Source organism: Cyprinodon tularosa, unplaced genomic scaffold, assembly GCF_016077235.1.
Source record: "Cyprinodon tularosa strain WSP-4 unplaced genomic scaffold, ASM1607723v1 ctg27, whole genome shotgun sequence".
Classification (NCBI taxonomy): domain Eukaryota; kingdom Metazoa; phylum Chordata; class Actinopteri; order Cyprinodontiformes; family Cyprinodontidae; genus Cyprinodon; species Cyprinodon tularosa.
The window spans coordinates 1,950,513-1,966,371 of NW_024038974.1; the positions used below are offsets into that span (position 1 = coordinate 1,950,513).

The following is a 15,859-nucleotide window of genomic DNA, read 5'->3' on the forward strand; positions in this document are numbered from 1 at the left end:
AGTACACCATAAAACACCCGCCATGCAGTTATTTAATCAGAATTAGGATCCTTCTTTTAAATATTCTGCATTTACCATTATATTTATAGTTGCCTTTTCTAACCGAAAGTTTTTATTGATCAGTTTTTCTATGTTCTTTTTTATATGTCTGCTTATGTCTCCTTTAATCCCCAGCCAAAGACAGCTCACACTGAGCCTAGTTCTGCTGGAGGTTTCTTCCAGTTAAAAGGGAGCTTTCCTCCACATTTTCGCTGCATGCATGCTTGGTGTGAGGGATTGCTATTAACTGATTGAATTGTCTCTGTAAAGTGCCTTGAAATGACCTGTTGTGAATTGGTGCAAAAAATAAACTGAATTGGTTTGAATAATTGAGCTGAGTTGTAGCATTCGGAACCCCAGAGACAGTTCCCTCAAACCAACCAAGCCCTCAGGGGCACCGTTTGCAGTGGTGTCAAAAAGCATTTTTTTGACATATGCTAAAAACCTCAAGTACTAGTAAGATCAAATGTTTTTTTATATTTGATCTTATAGACACCATAGATTTTGAATGTGAACTGTTTGCCTCCGACACTTAAAATGTGTTTGTTGTAATCACACCATGACAATTACAGGTTAGTCTGTGAAGGATTAAATTGAAAAGATGCACTGCTCAGGCTTTTGCTGGACAATACAGATTTCCAGGTGTTCCATTTTTTTTCCAAAGGTCTATAACAAAGATTACCTAAATATACCGCAGGTTCCTTAATAACATCAGCAATGCCACTTGATCAGACATATTTTAGGTTCCCTAATGTAGAATTTAAAGCAGTTCTAAATAACCTTCAGGTTTAGTTGATTTTAGCTCCCCCCCCCAGCAAACAAAAGCTGTATTGTTTTGCCTGAAAGGAGAAAGCATTTCCCATGAGGACCAGAATGGTAAAGATCATAGTGTGGTAAAATCCTGATGTCTTGGTCACCTGCAGCTGGATTGATCTACATTTCTGTTTTCAGTGGCTGTTTGAGAGATGAATAGCGATGAGGTAATGAAGCTAACTGTGGCAAAACAATGTCATATGACAATGTTGAAAAAAAGAAACCTTTAACTTTGGTTTTGTACTGTATTCCAACTCCTCTCCACCTCACTCGAGTCATCAGTAACTGATGTGAGGATGAGACTAGAGCCTTGAAACAGATTTAAAAAAAATGTATGTTTGATCATTATACATTAAACACACATATAAATCCCTGTAAGAAGGGACCGCATTGCCTGAATATAAACCCTGCAAAGTTTAAATGAATATATAGTCTCCCAGGAAAATTTGGTTGCTTTGACTTCTGTCTTTATAACAAATGGGGAAAGGGGGAATTGCCGTATCCCGTAAAGCAGTGTGAATATTTTTAGTTCCTTTGTCTTGGGCAGTTACTGCCACCCTCCTCAAAGTTGCTTATCACTGGTGAAAGCGATACAGACCCCCATTGGCCATTACAGAGGTATCATTCAACTAGTTGCAAGTCGACGTATAATCACAAAGTTCGGAAAATATTTTATGAAGGTGGAAACGCTACTTAATATTGGTTTAATATGGAGTGATGAATATCGTCTTGTCTTTACAAGTGACTCCATGACTTCTCACTCTTTTGGTCCAAAGTGGTCTGATAGCAGATTACAAACATGGAGGGCTTTTATTTTGGGACAGTGTAGTGTAACCAATTGCTTTCTGGGGTGCTAAACCTGAGAGGCCGGTGTAGCGCCCCTAGTGGCCAAATGTTAAACAGTGTTGTTCAAAGGAATATCACCATAGATGTAAAATCTGATTTTATCAAACCACTAATCAGAGTCAAGCAAGCGAATACTGGCCAACTAATTGGTCTTTAAAGAATTCACATACAGTGTATAAGGTAAGGTTTTGTCTAGATCCTATTTTCACCCTGACGCACCAAGGGCAAAATGTATCTGTAGGACAAAAATGTAGGAACTTACTGTAACCACTGTCCTCCTCTTTTGTTCCATCAATGGTTCCATCTGCCTGCAGCTGCAGGTGGAAGCCTTGTCGACTGTACAGCTTCGTAACAATCCCCTTTAGCTGGGGCTCTGTGAAAGCAGATGGGAAGCAAGGAAAGAAGAACAAAATGCTCATTAGTGTTGCACAATATTTGCTAAACATGCAGTTGCGACATTAATTCTAAATATTGGCAATAATGATAAACTTGAACATTATCCACATTTGATTTCTATTTCTAATGAATTAGAAAGCCACAACATCTTAATCACTTCAACCTCCCCATCAAGTGTGAGCTAAAAGGGCAGTGAGAATCCATTAAACATACTAATGTATTATTGTCTTGCAATGTGTAGATGTCTTACACTTTATGAGCCCATCAAAAATTGCAATCAACCACTTATTTGCAATAGTGATATTGAACCATGCTGATATTACCAAGATGATTTTTGATTCAATACATTTTGCAGCTCTAAAGTTGAGCATTAAAAAAAATGTCACAAAGGCCAGTTAAAGCAATTTCTGTCAAATGTGTCTAAAGTGAAGAGGATGAAAATGAACAACTTCATGATTTTGATTGATATCGATAGGCATTTCAAAACCCAAAAATGACAGCTGCAACAATGCAAGCAGAAGTTGCTAAAATGAGATTTGTGAATAAAGGAATCAAAGGCATTCAAAGACTTAAAGAGTCTTTAAGGACTTCCACAGTCTGTAATGTTGTTTTGTTTTTGTTTTTTCTACACTGATATAAGGTTTTAAAGGGGTAAATTTGAAAGAACTAGCTGGATTCTGGTTGTTATAGTTATGGAAACAATGGCTACTGGCAGGTATTCGTTAATGATATAAGAAAACTGAAAGGGCTAAAAAGGAGCCCCTGAGGCAAGACTAGAAAGGAATAATACCACAGATAGACAAGAACAATCAGAGCAAAAATGTCTCAGGCCATGGAGGTGTAATAGTCCTGCTATCGGAGATGAGGAAAGAATCTTTTTCCAAATGTCAGTTGTTGTTTTTTTTACTCCACATTTTTTGTTGACACTGTTTACAACATTAAAACGGCAGGTATGGCTTATCATTAAAGGTGCCATTTTTAAAATAAATGTAAAGATATAGGAAAATGTACATTTAACCAAAAGATATAATGCATTGATTTAAGGAGCATTCTAAAATCAAACTGGCCAAACACATAATCTTTCATTTTTTTATTAAACTTTAATGGTCTTTTGAGCAAAGAATTAGATGTAATGGAGTCACACTATAAAACTGAAAAAATGATAGAAGACAATGATGGCATGAACAAAATTAACATTAATTCTATGTGTGAATATCAAAGTATGCAATGTCTCAGCTGTTTAAAGACTTTATCCGAGAAAGAACATAGTACAAAGACATATTAATAATATTAATAATAATAATAAATATCTATTTTCTGAGGATTAAACCTCACACAAACAAATCACTTTGCCTTGTAGAATAGCCATTTTAAAATGGCAAACTAATTTACATCTTATCAGTCTATATAATTACAGTTAAATGGTATGAGTTTTCTCAATCTGAAATTTCTGGGTAATTGGAAAGTATGTTAAACCTCTTCCTTGAAAAGCACGGTAAGATAAAGTTGTGAACTGTGCTGAAATTAAGATAACTAAATTGAATTATATCAAATAGAAGTAAAATCATATCTTGTGTATATTATTCTGCAGTCTTCTTGATAACAAAGTTGTAATTAATTTATACCAGCAATGTTTACTCGTCGTCTTTGTCGTCTGTTTATGTATAATGTTTTTTTTTTTTTTTTTTTTTTTACTTTCCTGTCACATCAAAAGAAATTTCAAAAGAAAATGTCAGTCTGCACCTATTCTTGTTGGTGCTGCGTTACATCATGAATGTCCAATTAGAGCTAAGTGCCTTCCATTATCTGTCTACTGTCCCTGTTGGGGGGGGGTTGTGTTTTGGTTTTGTTTTTAACCACACCTCACGTCTTATCTTCTCAATTTTATTTAGGAACAATCACTGTTCTCTTTGGGTCTCTAGTTGTATAGTGCTGATCTCTAAGAAAAACATGTTAATGTTACTTTATAGTTGAATAAGCAGATGTATAAGGCTGATAATCTATTATCTTCAAATGTTAGAGAGTTTTCTTGTCTATGCAGGCTCACAAAAGGGATAGTATGAGGTACACCCTGGACAGGTCACTAGTCCACCACAGGACAGCATAAAGGCAAATATAACAACAGCCATGCACGCACAAAATCATTCCTTAAGGAGAGACCATTCAACCTGATTGGCATGCTATTAGTCTGTGGGGGGCTACAGTAAACATGCACATCCTTTGGTAGAACTTGCAAACTCTGTGCAAAAACACCCCAGGCTAAGATCGGAACCCAGCACCTTCATCCTGCCAGGCAGGCATTGTACTGATGATAATAAAATTACTTTAAAATGCAATGAAGAGTTTGAATACACCCACAGGCACAACATTCAGCTTTGTAGTAAATTTTGTCTTAAAAAGAACAAACAGAAAATAATATAATGACAACTTTTTCATCCACACTAACAGACTCACAGAGAAAAAAAGGTAATTCTGTATTTAACCTGTCAATCAATGATGGGAACTGGAGGTGACTGCTGGTTCTCTAAAATTATAGAATTAGAATATTTTTTTTTTTACATTGGTGAGTCTTGGCTTATTAAATGTGATCACATTGTTGGAAACAAACGTTTAATGTTCTGAATGAAAAAAAAGCCTGGTTTGGAAGTTAGAAAGTAAATTATTAAACACATTTTGGATAAAGTGAAGGATCCTTTTATTTTCTTAGAACATAAATTAGAATACTATATTTCTATTGTATACATGATTTTTATAATATTGTATCTCCTAATAAAGTTGAAATATCCCGAAAACAGACCTGGTCGCCTCCTGCGTCTCTTCTTAGAGCCAAAGAGTTTGACACGTGAGAAGACATTGAGTCGGTTGGGTTTCTCACAGCTTCCCTTGGTTTTGTTGGGGCTGCTTACGCAGCGGCAGGCATTAGACTTCTCCCGCTCCCTCGCCTGCCTCTTCTGCCTGATGAGGGAGCTGGCGATAGCCGCTGCCATAGCCAGTTTGGCAGCGGTCTGGGGAAGAAAACTTCCAGAGGAAAAAAAGTGGATTGATCCGCAAAAGTGGTTTCTGACACTGACAAGAAAACGTCCAAGCGCAGCGACAAAAGACAATCTGAGGCAACTAGCACGATGCCAGAGGTGAAGATTTTTCAAAGTGCACCGAAAATGAAATGGAATAGTCCCCGAGGGGGAAATAAACCAGCTTGCTGAAATGACCCCCTAAGGGATCATGTTCTACTGATCCAGGCTTTATTCAGGAATTGTCCGGAAAAAAGTGAAGTTTGACGCATGGAAATTCGACTGTCCACAAGAAGATATATATAAAAAATGCTTTAATTAAACCGCGTTGCATGTTTTTCTAATTTTTCTAACTCAAGAAAAAAAAAAAAAAGAACACTGTCATTAAGTGTCCATCCTGTTACAATTAGAGCAGCTTTCCTGCATAGTAACCGGTCTGCTGAATGAAACTCAGTGGGTGGAAACACCTGTTTGCAGACGCCTCCGTGACTGCTTCCCTTAATCCTCCCCGACTGGTAAGGCGTTTATAAACTCATAGCAGAATAAATGTATCACTATAGAGATTCCGTTTGTGTTCTTTGTTTCTCCTGTTCAAGTTGCTGGAAACCAAGCAGCCCCATGAAGAGTAGCAGGAAACGCCCCATACTGAATCAGTAAATGAGCGCGCAGCGCAAACACAGTCAGCCACGCTGCTCAGAGCGTCTCCACATCCAGGAACCTGAAGACTGAGCAGGAGGAGGGAGAGGACGGACAAGTCTGTGTGTATACTGGAGATTATAGCACAGATACAAAGTCAGAGAGTGCGCACAGAGTCAACACAACTGACAGCTGACATACATTTCATGTGAAGCATGAAGAGAGAAAATTAGGGTGGGTGGTGAAAGGAAGTAATCCAAACAAGGGGTAAAATAACATCACAGATTTTCTATTTATACTATATTTGAAGTATTAGAGAAAACAGCTCTAAGAATTTCGATTAGGACAGTCACATTCTGCTATGTTTAGATGCCAGTTTAATTGAAAGCAAGAATCATTACTGTACGCACGGCTTAAGCATCCAAAAACTAAGACAAATAAAAAAAAAGTGTTATAATTAATATGAGTATGAATATTAAAATAGTAAGAACACAGACTTGTTAAAACGATCTGGAAATTAAAGGCTTTGTAAATCCTATAAAATTGAGTCTGTCAAAATCTGTATTTAAAAGAAAAAAAAATAGAGGAATATAACTGGAGAGTTAAAATAAAGGAGATGCAAAAATACTTTAAGGTTCAATCCGCCATCTCCAAGCATCACGAGTCGCACTACCTTCACTCCCCACTGGACACATTTCAAAGATTAACCAATGGTGCCATCTACAGTTGTAAGACCAAAATTGACACTGGACATGTTTTGTTTTACTTCCCAAATAAATGCAAACGCCACACCTTACGGTTAGGAATCCGTCGGAAATACAAGCACTGATCACAACAAATTCCACAACCTGAAGGAGGGGATGATTGGCAAATTATTTTAGATGTATCGAATTGCTATAAAAAAAACGTTCACACACAAAGCTTTGCTCAAATAAATACAAGAAAAAAAAAAGGTTAAAAAAACGGAGAAGTGAAATCATCTATATTTCAGCACCATGGACAGCAACATTAGGCTCGAAAACGGATGGTCTTAATGTAAATGTCCCTCTACACACAAACTATTCAGTATAATATCTGGTGTTCCTTTATGTATGGAAAACAATTTTATGGAAATATATCAACTTTCCCACAGTGTATGTCATAAAAGAATGAAACATGCACAGTTAAAATGTAACATTAGGAAAGACAGCCTACCTGAAACAGATTTTCTCAAGGGAAAAGTCATCCTTTTCCGTAGATAAGCCAAACAGCAATGATTTTATACTTGGACTACTCAGAAAATGCTGCTAAGGGAAAGGAGAGGAGACTTGATTCTCCAAAGTTCAAAGCATTGTCAGACAACTGTCAGAGGCGCAGTGGAGGAGAAAGCATTGAGGCGTGGCCATCAACAGGAAGGATCATTACAGGACATTAGCGACATACCATTATAATAAGTTGTAAAGTGGCCATTGAGGATTCATTTAGTGATCAGTGTTGATCTGGCAGACACTATTTTGCCTGTTCTTTGTGTTGCTGGTAAAAATGGAGGAGAAGTAGCTGATGAAAGAAAAAACTAGAATGTAGAATAGTGAACAAATATGCGAGCTGCGACTGTCTACCTCCTTCTTGGGGGCCTGAAGACTTTGCTCTCATGTTACAAAAATGATGTAAAATGATCCGTTAATGCTCTGTGTAAACTGGTTACTCGGGCATTTCCACTTTGACTGAACATATCGATGAGACAATGGTGAAGATTCGCATTAGAGAGATTTTTTTATTACAAAGATCTTTTTTTGCAGTTTAATTGTATTAAGTAAAACACCCATAAAATAGATATTTATTGATTATGCTTGTAAAACAATGTCTAGAGAAAAATCCTATAAAAGATTTATAATTGGGAAAGTTTAAGTGCTACAGTAGAATGTTTAGACTTTTAAGATGTTTGACCTCAAAGTAAACCCATCTTGCATGATGCATCAGCAGTAGTTGCTGCTGCGTTTTGACTATTTTATACTGTTATGAACACTAGATGGAGCAGTTGAACTAACCACAAAATACACTATTCCTCTAAAGGGGGAAAAATCCCTACTGTTAAGCAAGGTTTCATCTTAAAGGCAACATAATATTATATAAGTCATTTATAAAACCTGGTGGAAATGTTTAAGATAGTAAGAAAACAAATTATAAAAAGTGTTTTTGCGAATGTTAAAATAATAGGTTCAACTGATTATAACACAAGTTGAGGGTTATAAAAACTTGATTGGGCAAAAATTCACATTACAACAGAATAATGACCTTAGCTAAACTACAGAGGAGCTGGGTTGAGATCTAATTAAAAGTAGTCTATGGTGTTTTTTGCAAAAACACACATATACATTTTGCACTTTTCACCAAACTCAATTGCACACCTTTTATGCTATCTTTAACTATTATGGCTTTAACATATTTTGCTATTTGAGTTGCAGATTTGCCCTTACTGTAGATTTATATATTACTGTCTATTTGTATTTTTTGTTTGTTTTGTCATTCTTTTTGCACTTCTATTATTGCTGTTATTTGCAATTCATTTTGCTGCTGGGACACATACATTTCCCCAATGTGGGACTACAAAAAACATTTCTATTCTACTTTTCTATATTTCGCAAAAAAGAGAGAGCAAATCTTTGTGTCGATATAAATAATTTCAAATGGGTCAGGAACAAGAGTAATGAGAACAAAGACATCACATCTATGCTTTCTATGCGATTTTGTCAGGTAATAATAAATACATTCAAACTGCTCATGAAGAAGTACTATAGTGTAGGATCAGAACACATCCACAATACCGTATTTTCACGACTATAAGGCGCACTTAAACGTCTTTTTTTTCCCTCAAAATGTGCGGTGCGCCCTATGGTGCGGTGCGCCCTATGTGTGTTGTAACTGTGACTTTTGAGACCACCTCATTGAGGAGATGATGAAAGAGTGGCTGAATGTAAGGAGACCAGGTGTTTTTTTTTCCACCCCTCACCATCGCTGTTAATATGTAACTCCATGCGTGCCCATCTCACAGCTGATGTGAAAAACATGGGGAAACAAATTAACCCTGTGCTCGCTGTTCAACCGCTCGACATCGGTGTGAACCGTACCCAGCAGGTGCAGCAGAAGCAGCGAGTTTACATGCAAAGTCAATGGTTGACGCGCATATAGGTGCAGCAAAAGGTCCTGCAGCGCGTTTTGGTGCAGCACGTAGGGAGCGTTTAAGCATCTGACGCACCGCCAACGCGCTGCTGCTGCTCAGATGGAAAAATTGAAGTTTTGCTGCTGGACGCGCCGCATCAACCAATCAGAGAAGCTGATCTGGGAGCTGACAGCGAGACTGACAGCGCTCTGATGACATATGATATTAACGCAAATGAAACGGGCAGGATGAATGAGGAGATGATGAAAGGCAGGTGTATGTGAGGAGACCAGGTGCTTTTTTCCACGCATCACCATCGCTGCGTGCCCATTTCACAGCCGATGTGAAAAAAAGATGAATCAAATGAACGCTGTGCTCGCCGTTATCCCGGAGGGTCTGACAAAGGAACTTCAACCGCCCAACATCGGTGTGGAGCGGCCGTTCACAGTAAGGCTGCGAGCGGCGTGGGAGCGATGGATGACAGACTGAGACCACAGTTTCAGGATAAGTGGAAGGCAGCGCCGTGCAAGTTACGCCACCGTTTGCGGATGGATTGTAGATGGACTGTGTCTGCTGGCTCTGTTGTTCAAGCTTTCGCAAAAGCCGGCATTATTTCTGAGGAGCTGCGCTGCACGGAAAGTGACTGACAGCGAAGAAGGGGAAACTGGCATGTCTGATTTAGCGCAGCTGTTTAATTCAGAGGAATGCTGAGGATAACAGAGGATGATGACTTTGATGGGTTTGATTAATACTTTGTAATAAATACATGAATAAAGCACAATCATACTCAGTTTTGCTCCCGCTCTATTTTTCTACCTGAAAACTTAATTCAACAGCAGCCTGTGGGCGCGTCTCCTCCTCTTCAGCGCGGTGGCTGGCAGGTGTTTTTTCATCTAAATAATCTAAATCTTGCAGCTATATTTGCTGTGATCAGTTGGAATAAAGTAGTTTTAATATGTTTTTAAGTGAGAAAGGCCACCTGAAAACTTAATAATTGCAGTCAGTTCATCCAGATTATCTATTTCTGTCGGAGGCGCTCAGACCCCCACATACCAGCGGTGCGCCGACAGGAGAAATCCTTTCGTTCACCGCGGCGGCTGGCAGGTGTTTTTCATCTAAATAATTTTAGCTGCAGGCACCAGGATACCGGTAATAAAAGCGAACATATTCCCACGGCAGGTTTCAGGATTTTAAGTTAATTTAGGAGTGACCACAGCGCTGTGTCATCTGCGATGTGGCTGTCTCACGGCCAGCTGCCAGGTTTGATTAATACTTTGTAATAAATACATGAATAAAGCACAGTCATACTCAGTTTTGCCCCCGCTGTATTTTTAAATACGCAGTAGAGGTATTTAAAGGTAGTAGAGGACATGTACCTGTATATAAAAAACGCGCCCTATAGTCCGGTGCGCCTTATGTGTGTGTTAAATACAGAAATGGGACACATAACTGAGAGTGCGCCTTTTAGTCCGGTATACAATATCTTTCACAGGTTCAGATATTGTGCTTTTGAGGGTTTGATTCTAGGTAGAAACGTTATCTAAAAATGTTTATTTTGATGTATTACTACAGAAATTATATTCAAAGTATTAAAATACTGTGTTTTTAACATATCAGTTATTTAAATACTTTACTTCCCAGGCTTTCTTATCTTTTTAGGAATTTATGGTGTGTTTAATGTTTAAAAAAATGTGTTCATTGACAGCATGTTGGCTATTTCATGGGCAAACACAGAAAATGATTTTAAGCTGTTATGACAACTGATGATGAAGACATTTTTTTTTTTGTCACATAAATAACTTCAATGTCCTGTTCCTGTCAGGTTATAATGTTTGTTAACATTTATTTTTCCACTTTCTGGACAGTAGGCTAAGAGGAACTGTAATGAAGCTGGATAATGATGAGCTTAAAGTCTTGTCTACATACTATAAGCTTTATATGAAATTTAGTAAAATGTCAGTCTGTTAACTATTGTAGTCTAATCTAATGGTCAACTTTGAAACTTACTCAAGAATAAAACTAATTTAAAAGCATTGCAAAGCATACTATTAATAATAAAGATAAAGATGGATGTCCCTGTTCTACTGGATGTTCTACTTCTATCTATTCCTTGATTTAAAGGGTACATATATTTAACAGTCGTTTACTTTCTTATGACATTGAAAAACCTGCAATATGGAAATGGTTGTGCTTCCATGTAGGAGGAGGAGCAGAAGAAGAAGAATGATGTGTTCCTACAGCAGCTGTTTTACAGCCAAAGGGAAAAAGCCGTCTTCATGTGTGTTGGTGTGGGCTTGCATGATTTTGATTCTGGATGGATGGTTACAAAGAGAATGTTCTGGTTGGGCTGGTTTGTCCCAGATCTATTTGTGCTTAAGGAGGAGACGGGTTTCTACACCCGCACGTATTAAATGTTCTTAATCTTTTGAGGTTAAAGATGATCAAAGTTTCCACTGCTTTTGATACAATTCTATATCAACTACAAAAGTTTACTACAAATCTATAAGAGATCTTTATGAAACAGATTTTTAGAGACAGATTGGTACAGAGGTAAAGATAGATGGAAAGATGGAGTCTGTGGAAATAGAATACTCATCAAGCCTTGGAAAATACTGGAATCCAATTCCACACTTTTCAAGCTTTGCTCAGCCAAGCTTACACGCCTATAAAGGAGTTACATATTGAAATAATATTCCAATTACTGTATAATAACTTTCAACTTTTCTGTTCCTTCCAATGCGTCAATTGTTTTTGATGATAAAAACATTGATTAAATCTAGACGATGAAAATCAAATCAAACATTAAAATTTTAATCAATACCTGGCATATTTTTTTCTTGAAAATGTAATGAAGTTTGTAAACTATTGTTTCACAAGGAGCAAAAACCTTCCCTGTATGGTATACATCATAGGATCTCTGAATGGAAAAATATCCCTGCAAAAAGCACACTTTGGAAAATATTTTAATGACTCTTGTGCATTGACTGTCACCTTAACTATGCCATAGCAGAATAATTTTCCTCATTTCTTACTAATTCCAGTCCACCAAGTTTAGTGTTCTGTACCTCGTAAATTAGTGTATGTTTCAACATGTTAGTCAAATAATCAGGTTATTAGACTCAGAACAAGGCTGCATTTTAAACCATCTAATTGTAGCTGCTGGCTCATGTTCCTTCATGTCCCTTTCATGAAGTCAACACTAAAGCCTGGTCCTCAGCGCCAACTAACCTGCATTTTTTAGGGGTTCTCCCTGCCTGCATTGGACTTATTCAAAATGATTGCTCTGCAATACAGAGCAATAAAATATATTACAGAATAAGTGTATCAAATCAAACGTGACAAATCGCTCAGAGACATACTTGAACGGAAATCTATATTTTCCCTTTAAAGCAAAATATTAGGTTGTAAAATAAGGAAAACTATGAGATGAAAGAAAAAAAAACATTAATAAATAAAAAGGAACAAACCAAATAAAACCCTTCTCCGGCTCCACAACCAACACTGCCAGTACTGATCCAACACACCAAGAACTTCATTGTATGCTATTACACACTCACAACACTACAGTCGCTACAGACTTAATATTATCAAATAGCTGGAAACGCTCTCCATAATCAACCCTAAAATGCTGTTAAATTTTACAGGAGATTGTTTGAGTGAAGCTCTACTTTTTCAAGTTTTAAACAAAACATTCTTGAATGCGCCATTGTGAATGAGATGGGGGTGGGGGGGTGGGGGTCATCTTTCCATTTGAGTAAGACTGTACAGCGTGCAAGCAGTAAGGAAAATGAGATATAGAATGGTTTTTTAACAGTACTTAAGTTTGGTTTTCTCCTCAAGTACCTCTATCTGACTTAAATAACTTTGTGATTAATGCGGTCATTTGATTCTGGTGCGCTGGAGCAAACACACATCTTAAACAAGCAGAACAGTGGGTCCTTAAGACCAGAGTTGAAGACCACTGAAAAAGAGCATATGTTTTTTTGATTTATGAATTTATTTGAAGGTATGTGTGTGATTGAGGGTGGGGGGTGTCACTCTTTGGCCCTTTCAGAATTTCTTTGTGGTCCTTATGATATTTCATTGGTTACGTGGGAAATACAAATGTCCTTATTTTAATGCCTCTGCTTTTCCAATGTTTTTCCAGTGATCTGTTTTCCTTTGGACTGGCTGTGTACACTGCTCTGTTCTGCTGAGTAGCGTGAGCAGGTTCACCTGTGGCAGCTCAGTAACCTCATCCCTATTGTGTTTCTGCCTTTTTATACAGAGCTCCCACAGCCATTTAACATCAGATTCCAATTTGTGTGAATAAACTTTGAGACTTTTTCTGGCTGCAACTACACATGCTTTTTTTCTGTGACCCTTGCCTAGATATTGGACCGATTTTTTGCTCCCTCTCTTTCACCAAGAAGCAAGTATTTGCGCATACCTGAATGTTTCTTGTTTCCAAACAAAACATTATATTGAATACATCTTATAAACAACTCCTTGTGTTCAGCTGACTTTCTGAGCTTTCTGTTCTTGCCATTACACATTAAGGCAACATAAAATACCTTAATAATGCCCAGTATCTTTATGCATTGTCTTAACCTGCAAATCAGGTGGGATTCAGTCACCTACAAACAACCTGAGATTTCTCTTTGCACTTATCCCAAGTTTTGCATCAGTCGTCACCACAACTGATAAATTCAGGCCATCACTCAAGCAGACAGTTTGGCCTTCCACAGTAAAGATTGTTTTATCACTGACAGCTGGTAAGACAGTCACTTGGCAAGTGACTCTTCTGCGGTGTGTGAAATCATGAAATTGAACCTGGGTGACATACTTGTGTTTTAGAAACACTAGTGATGAGATAAAACAAAACCTTTGGTTTTTAAATGTGTTTCTGTATCAACATCAGCAACAAATAGCAGAAACTTTAGTTCAGAAGTGATGTCAATGGGACAATGATCCGAATACCTGTAACATGTTAAACCTTCAAAACGCAAGAACTTGAGAAAACACGCTAAATGACAAAGGGTGGTATGTGTGTTGTTTGTGTAGCTATGTGCTGTAGCCACATTAATTACTGTAGTGCCCCAGAATGCCAGTCTACTGTGACCTCACAGGGTCACATTAACTGTACTGTACGCACACAGAGCCACATACGCAGCAGGAGGATGAGAAAATCATTACGAGTGGCTCAAAGCATGGCCGTTTCATAGAACCCAGCTTGCTACAGTATTATGTTCAGAGAGCACATATAATTTAACCTTAAAAAAATGTTAAGGGAAAAAGACATCATATTCTAAGGTTTTGTTAAGATTATTGAGACACATTAAATAAACTATAATCTAAAATGCTTTGTTTTTTGTCTAAAAACTTTCAAAAGAATGGTATATTATCATTGTAAAATTTGCAGTTTTCTCAACATAACTTTACAAAGACCAAAATAATAAGCTAAATGCACATCTAAAAGTGAAGGGAACTCGTTTAATATGCATGTCACCACTTGCTCTACATTTCCATTATTAGCCACTAGAGAGCAGAACACCAGAGAATAACAATAGAAAAACTATATGCTGGGACTAGTTACTGAGTTAACCTTTGCTTTATTCAATTTACAACAAAAATTACATCTATACCTTTACTTTTTAATAACTCCAGGCAGTCATAATGATACACAAGAGCTACTAGTTTGAGAGAACATAATAAAAAGCTGGTGAATCTTGCTGCTTTTTAATTGAGATAAATTATGCTTTCAAGAATTTTACTATTGACTTTATGCCAGTGTTTTTAAACTGAATCATATCTGTGAATAACTCTAAAATCCTGAATCAGGATGCTCATTGTGGGAGTACAAGATGGAGAATACACTACATCAAATCCTGAAAAAGGGATTATAACTTAAAAGGTTGCTGCTGAAATAATTTAGTCCCTTGGAAACAATGTGTCAGTTCTTTATTTCTCGTGTTCTGCTCCTTGTGTTTGATAAATTTGGCACATTGCATGACAACAGCAGCTTACAGCATGTGCGGCCACAAGCTCTGTGGTGATACCACACGTTACTATGGATACGGCACATACGTAAGAGGGTGTGTGTGAAAGATGGGGTGGAGAGTGCATGTTACACACTCAGAATGGGGGTTGGGTTTTTATACAACAAGAAAGCCATCTATCGCTCCAGGTTCTGGCAGAGGAGCAGAGCTTCAGCACTGCCAATGTGTCCTTTCACTCTTTAAACATTGATGTTTTTAGAGCATGAACAAATTAGTCAGCAGGCTGGAACTAAAAGATATAAGCCCATAATTTATTTTGGTAAATAACATGTCTTTGGACAAACAATTGAACTAAAAAAGGCAACAATCACTTAGCAATCTATGTAAAACAAATAATGGCAAAAAAAAAAATGCATCAATATAGCTGGGAATCAAATATTTTATTCTGTTTAAATAGGAAAATGTTTAATGCTTCTCTAAAACAGTTGTATTGACATCAGGCTTATGGAAAATCCATTTACTTCTCTTAAGCATAAATTGTTACTCAAATATTTTCCAAAAATGGGCAAAAATTTATTCCTTTTATTTTTTCTCAAAATATTGTCTTTCTTCGATTAAATCATAGTCATTTCTTTTTTTATATCAATCAAAAAGTGGAGTTACCTCTAAGGTCATGCACTGAAAAAAAAATAGAGGTTGACAGAACTTACATTTTCTAGGCAACGTGATGCATTTGGTTTTTTGAGTTTTCCTTACTTAAATTCACTGTGGTTGAGTTTACAAAGATTTTTGAGTTCTGCCAACTTAGGTTTTTGGAGTGTTACATAGAAATTTTGAGTTCTACCAACTTAGGTTTTTGAGTTTCACCTTTAAGTTCTGAGTTCTATCAACTTTGTTTTATGAGTTTGACATATAGATTTTGAGTTCTACAAACTCAGATTTTGTAGTGTTATCTGCAAGTTGAGTTCTATCAACTCAGTTTTTTTAGTCCTACCAATCGT

At 37.2% G+C, this 15,859-nt stretch overlaps 1 protein-coding gene across 5 annotated transcripts in view; it reads right to left on the reverse strand.

The window, feature by feature from the left end:
- The window catches only part of fgf13a (fibroblast growth factor 13a), a 141,243-nt gene that overhangs the window by 29,847 nt on the left and 95,537 nt on the right, over positions 1–15,859 (reverse strand). For 3 of the 5 annotated variants that reach the window (XM_038289536.1, XM_038289538.1, XM_038289535.1), the window contains one exon: positions 1,961–2,071. In XM_038289536.1, the coding sequence (XP_038145464.1) occupies positions 1,961–2,071 (111 nt within the window). Of the gene's footprint in view, positions 1–1,960; positions 2,072–4,891; positions 5,821–6,935; positions 7,089–15,859 lie in introns of those variants that run through there. The other 2 variants (XM_038289539.1, XM_038289537.1) reach the window with 2 other exon arrangements.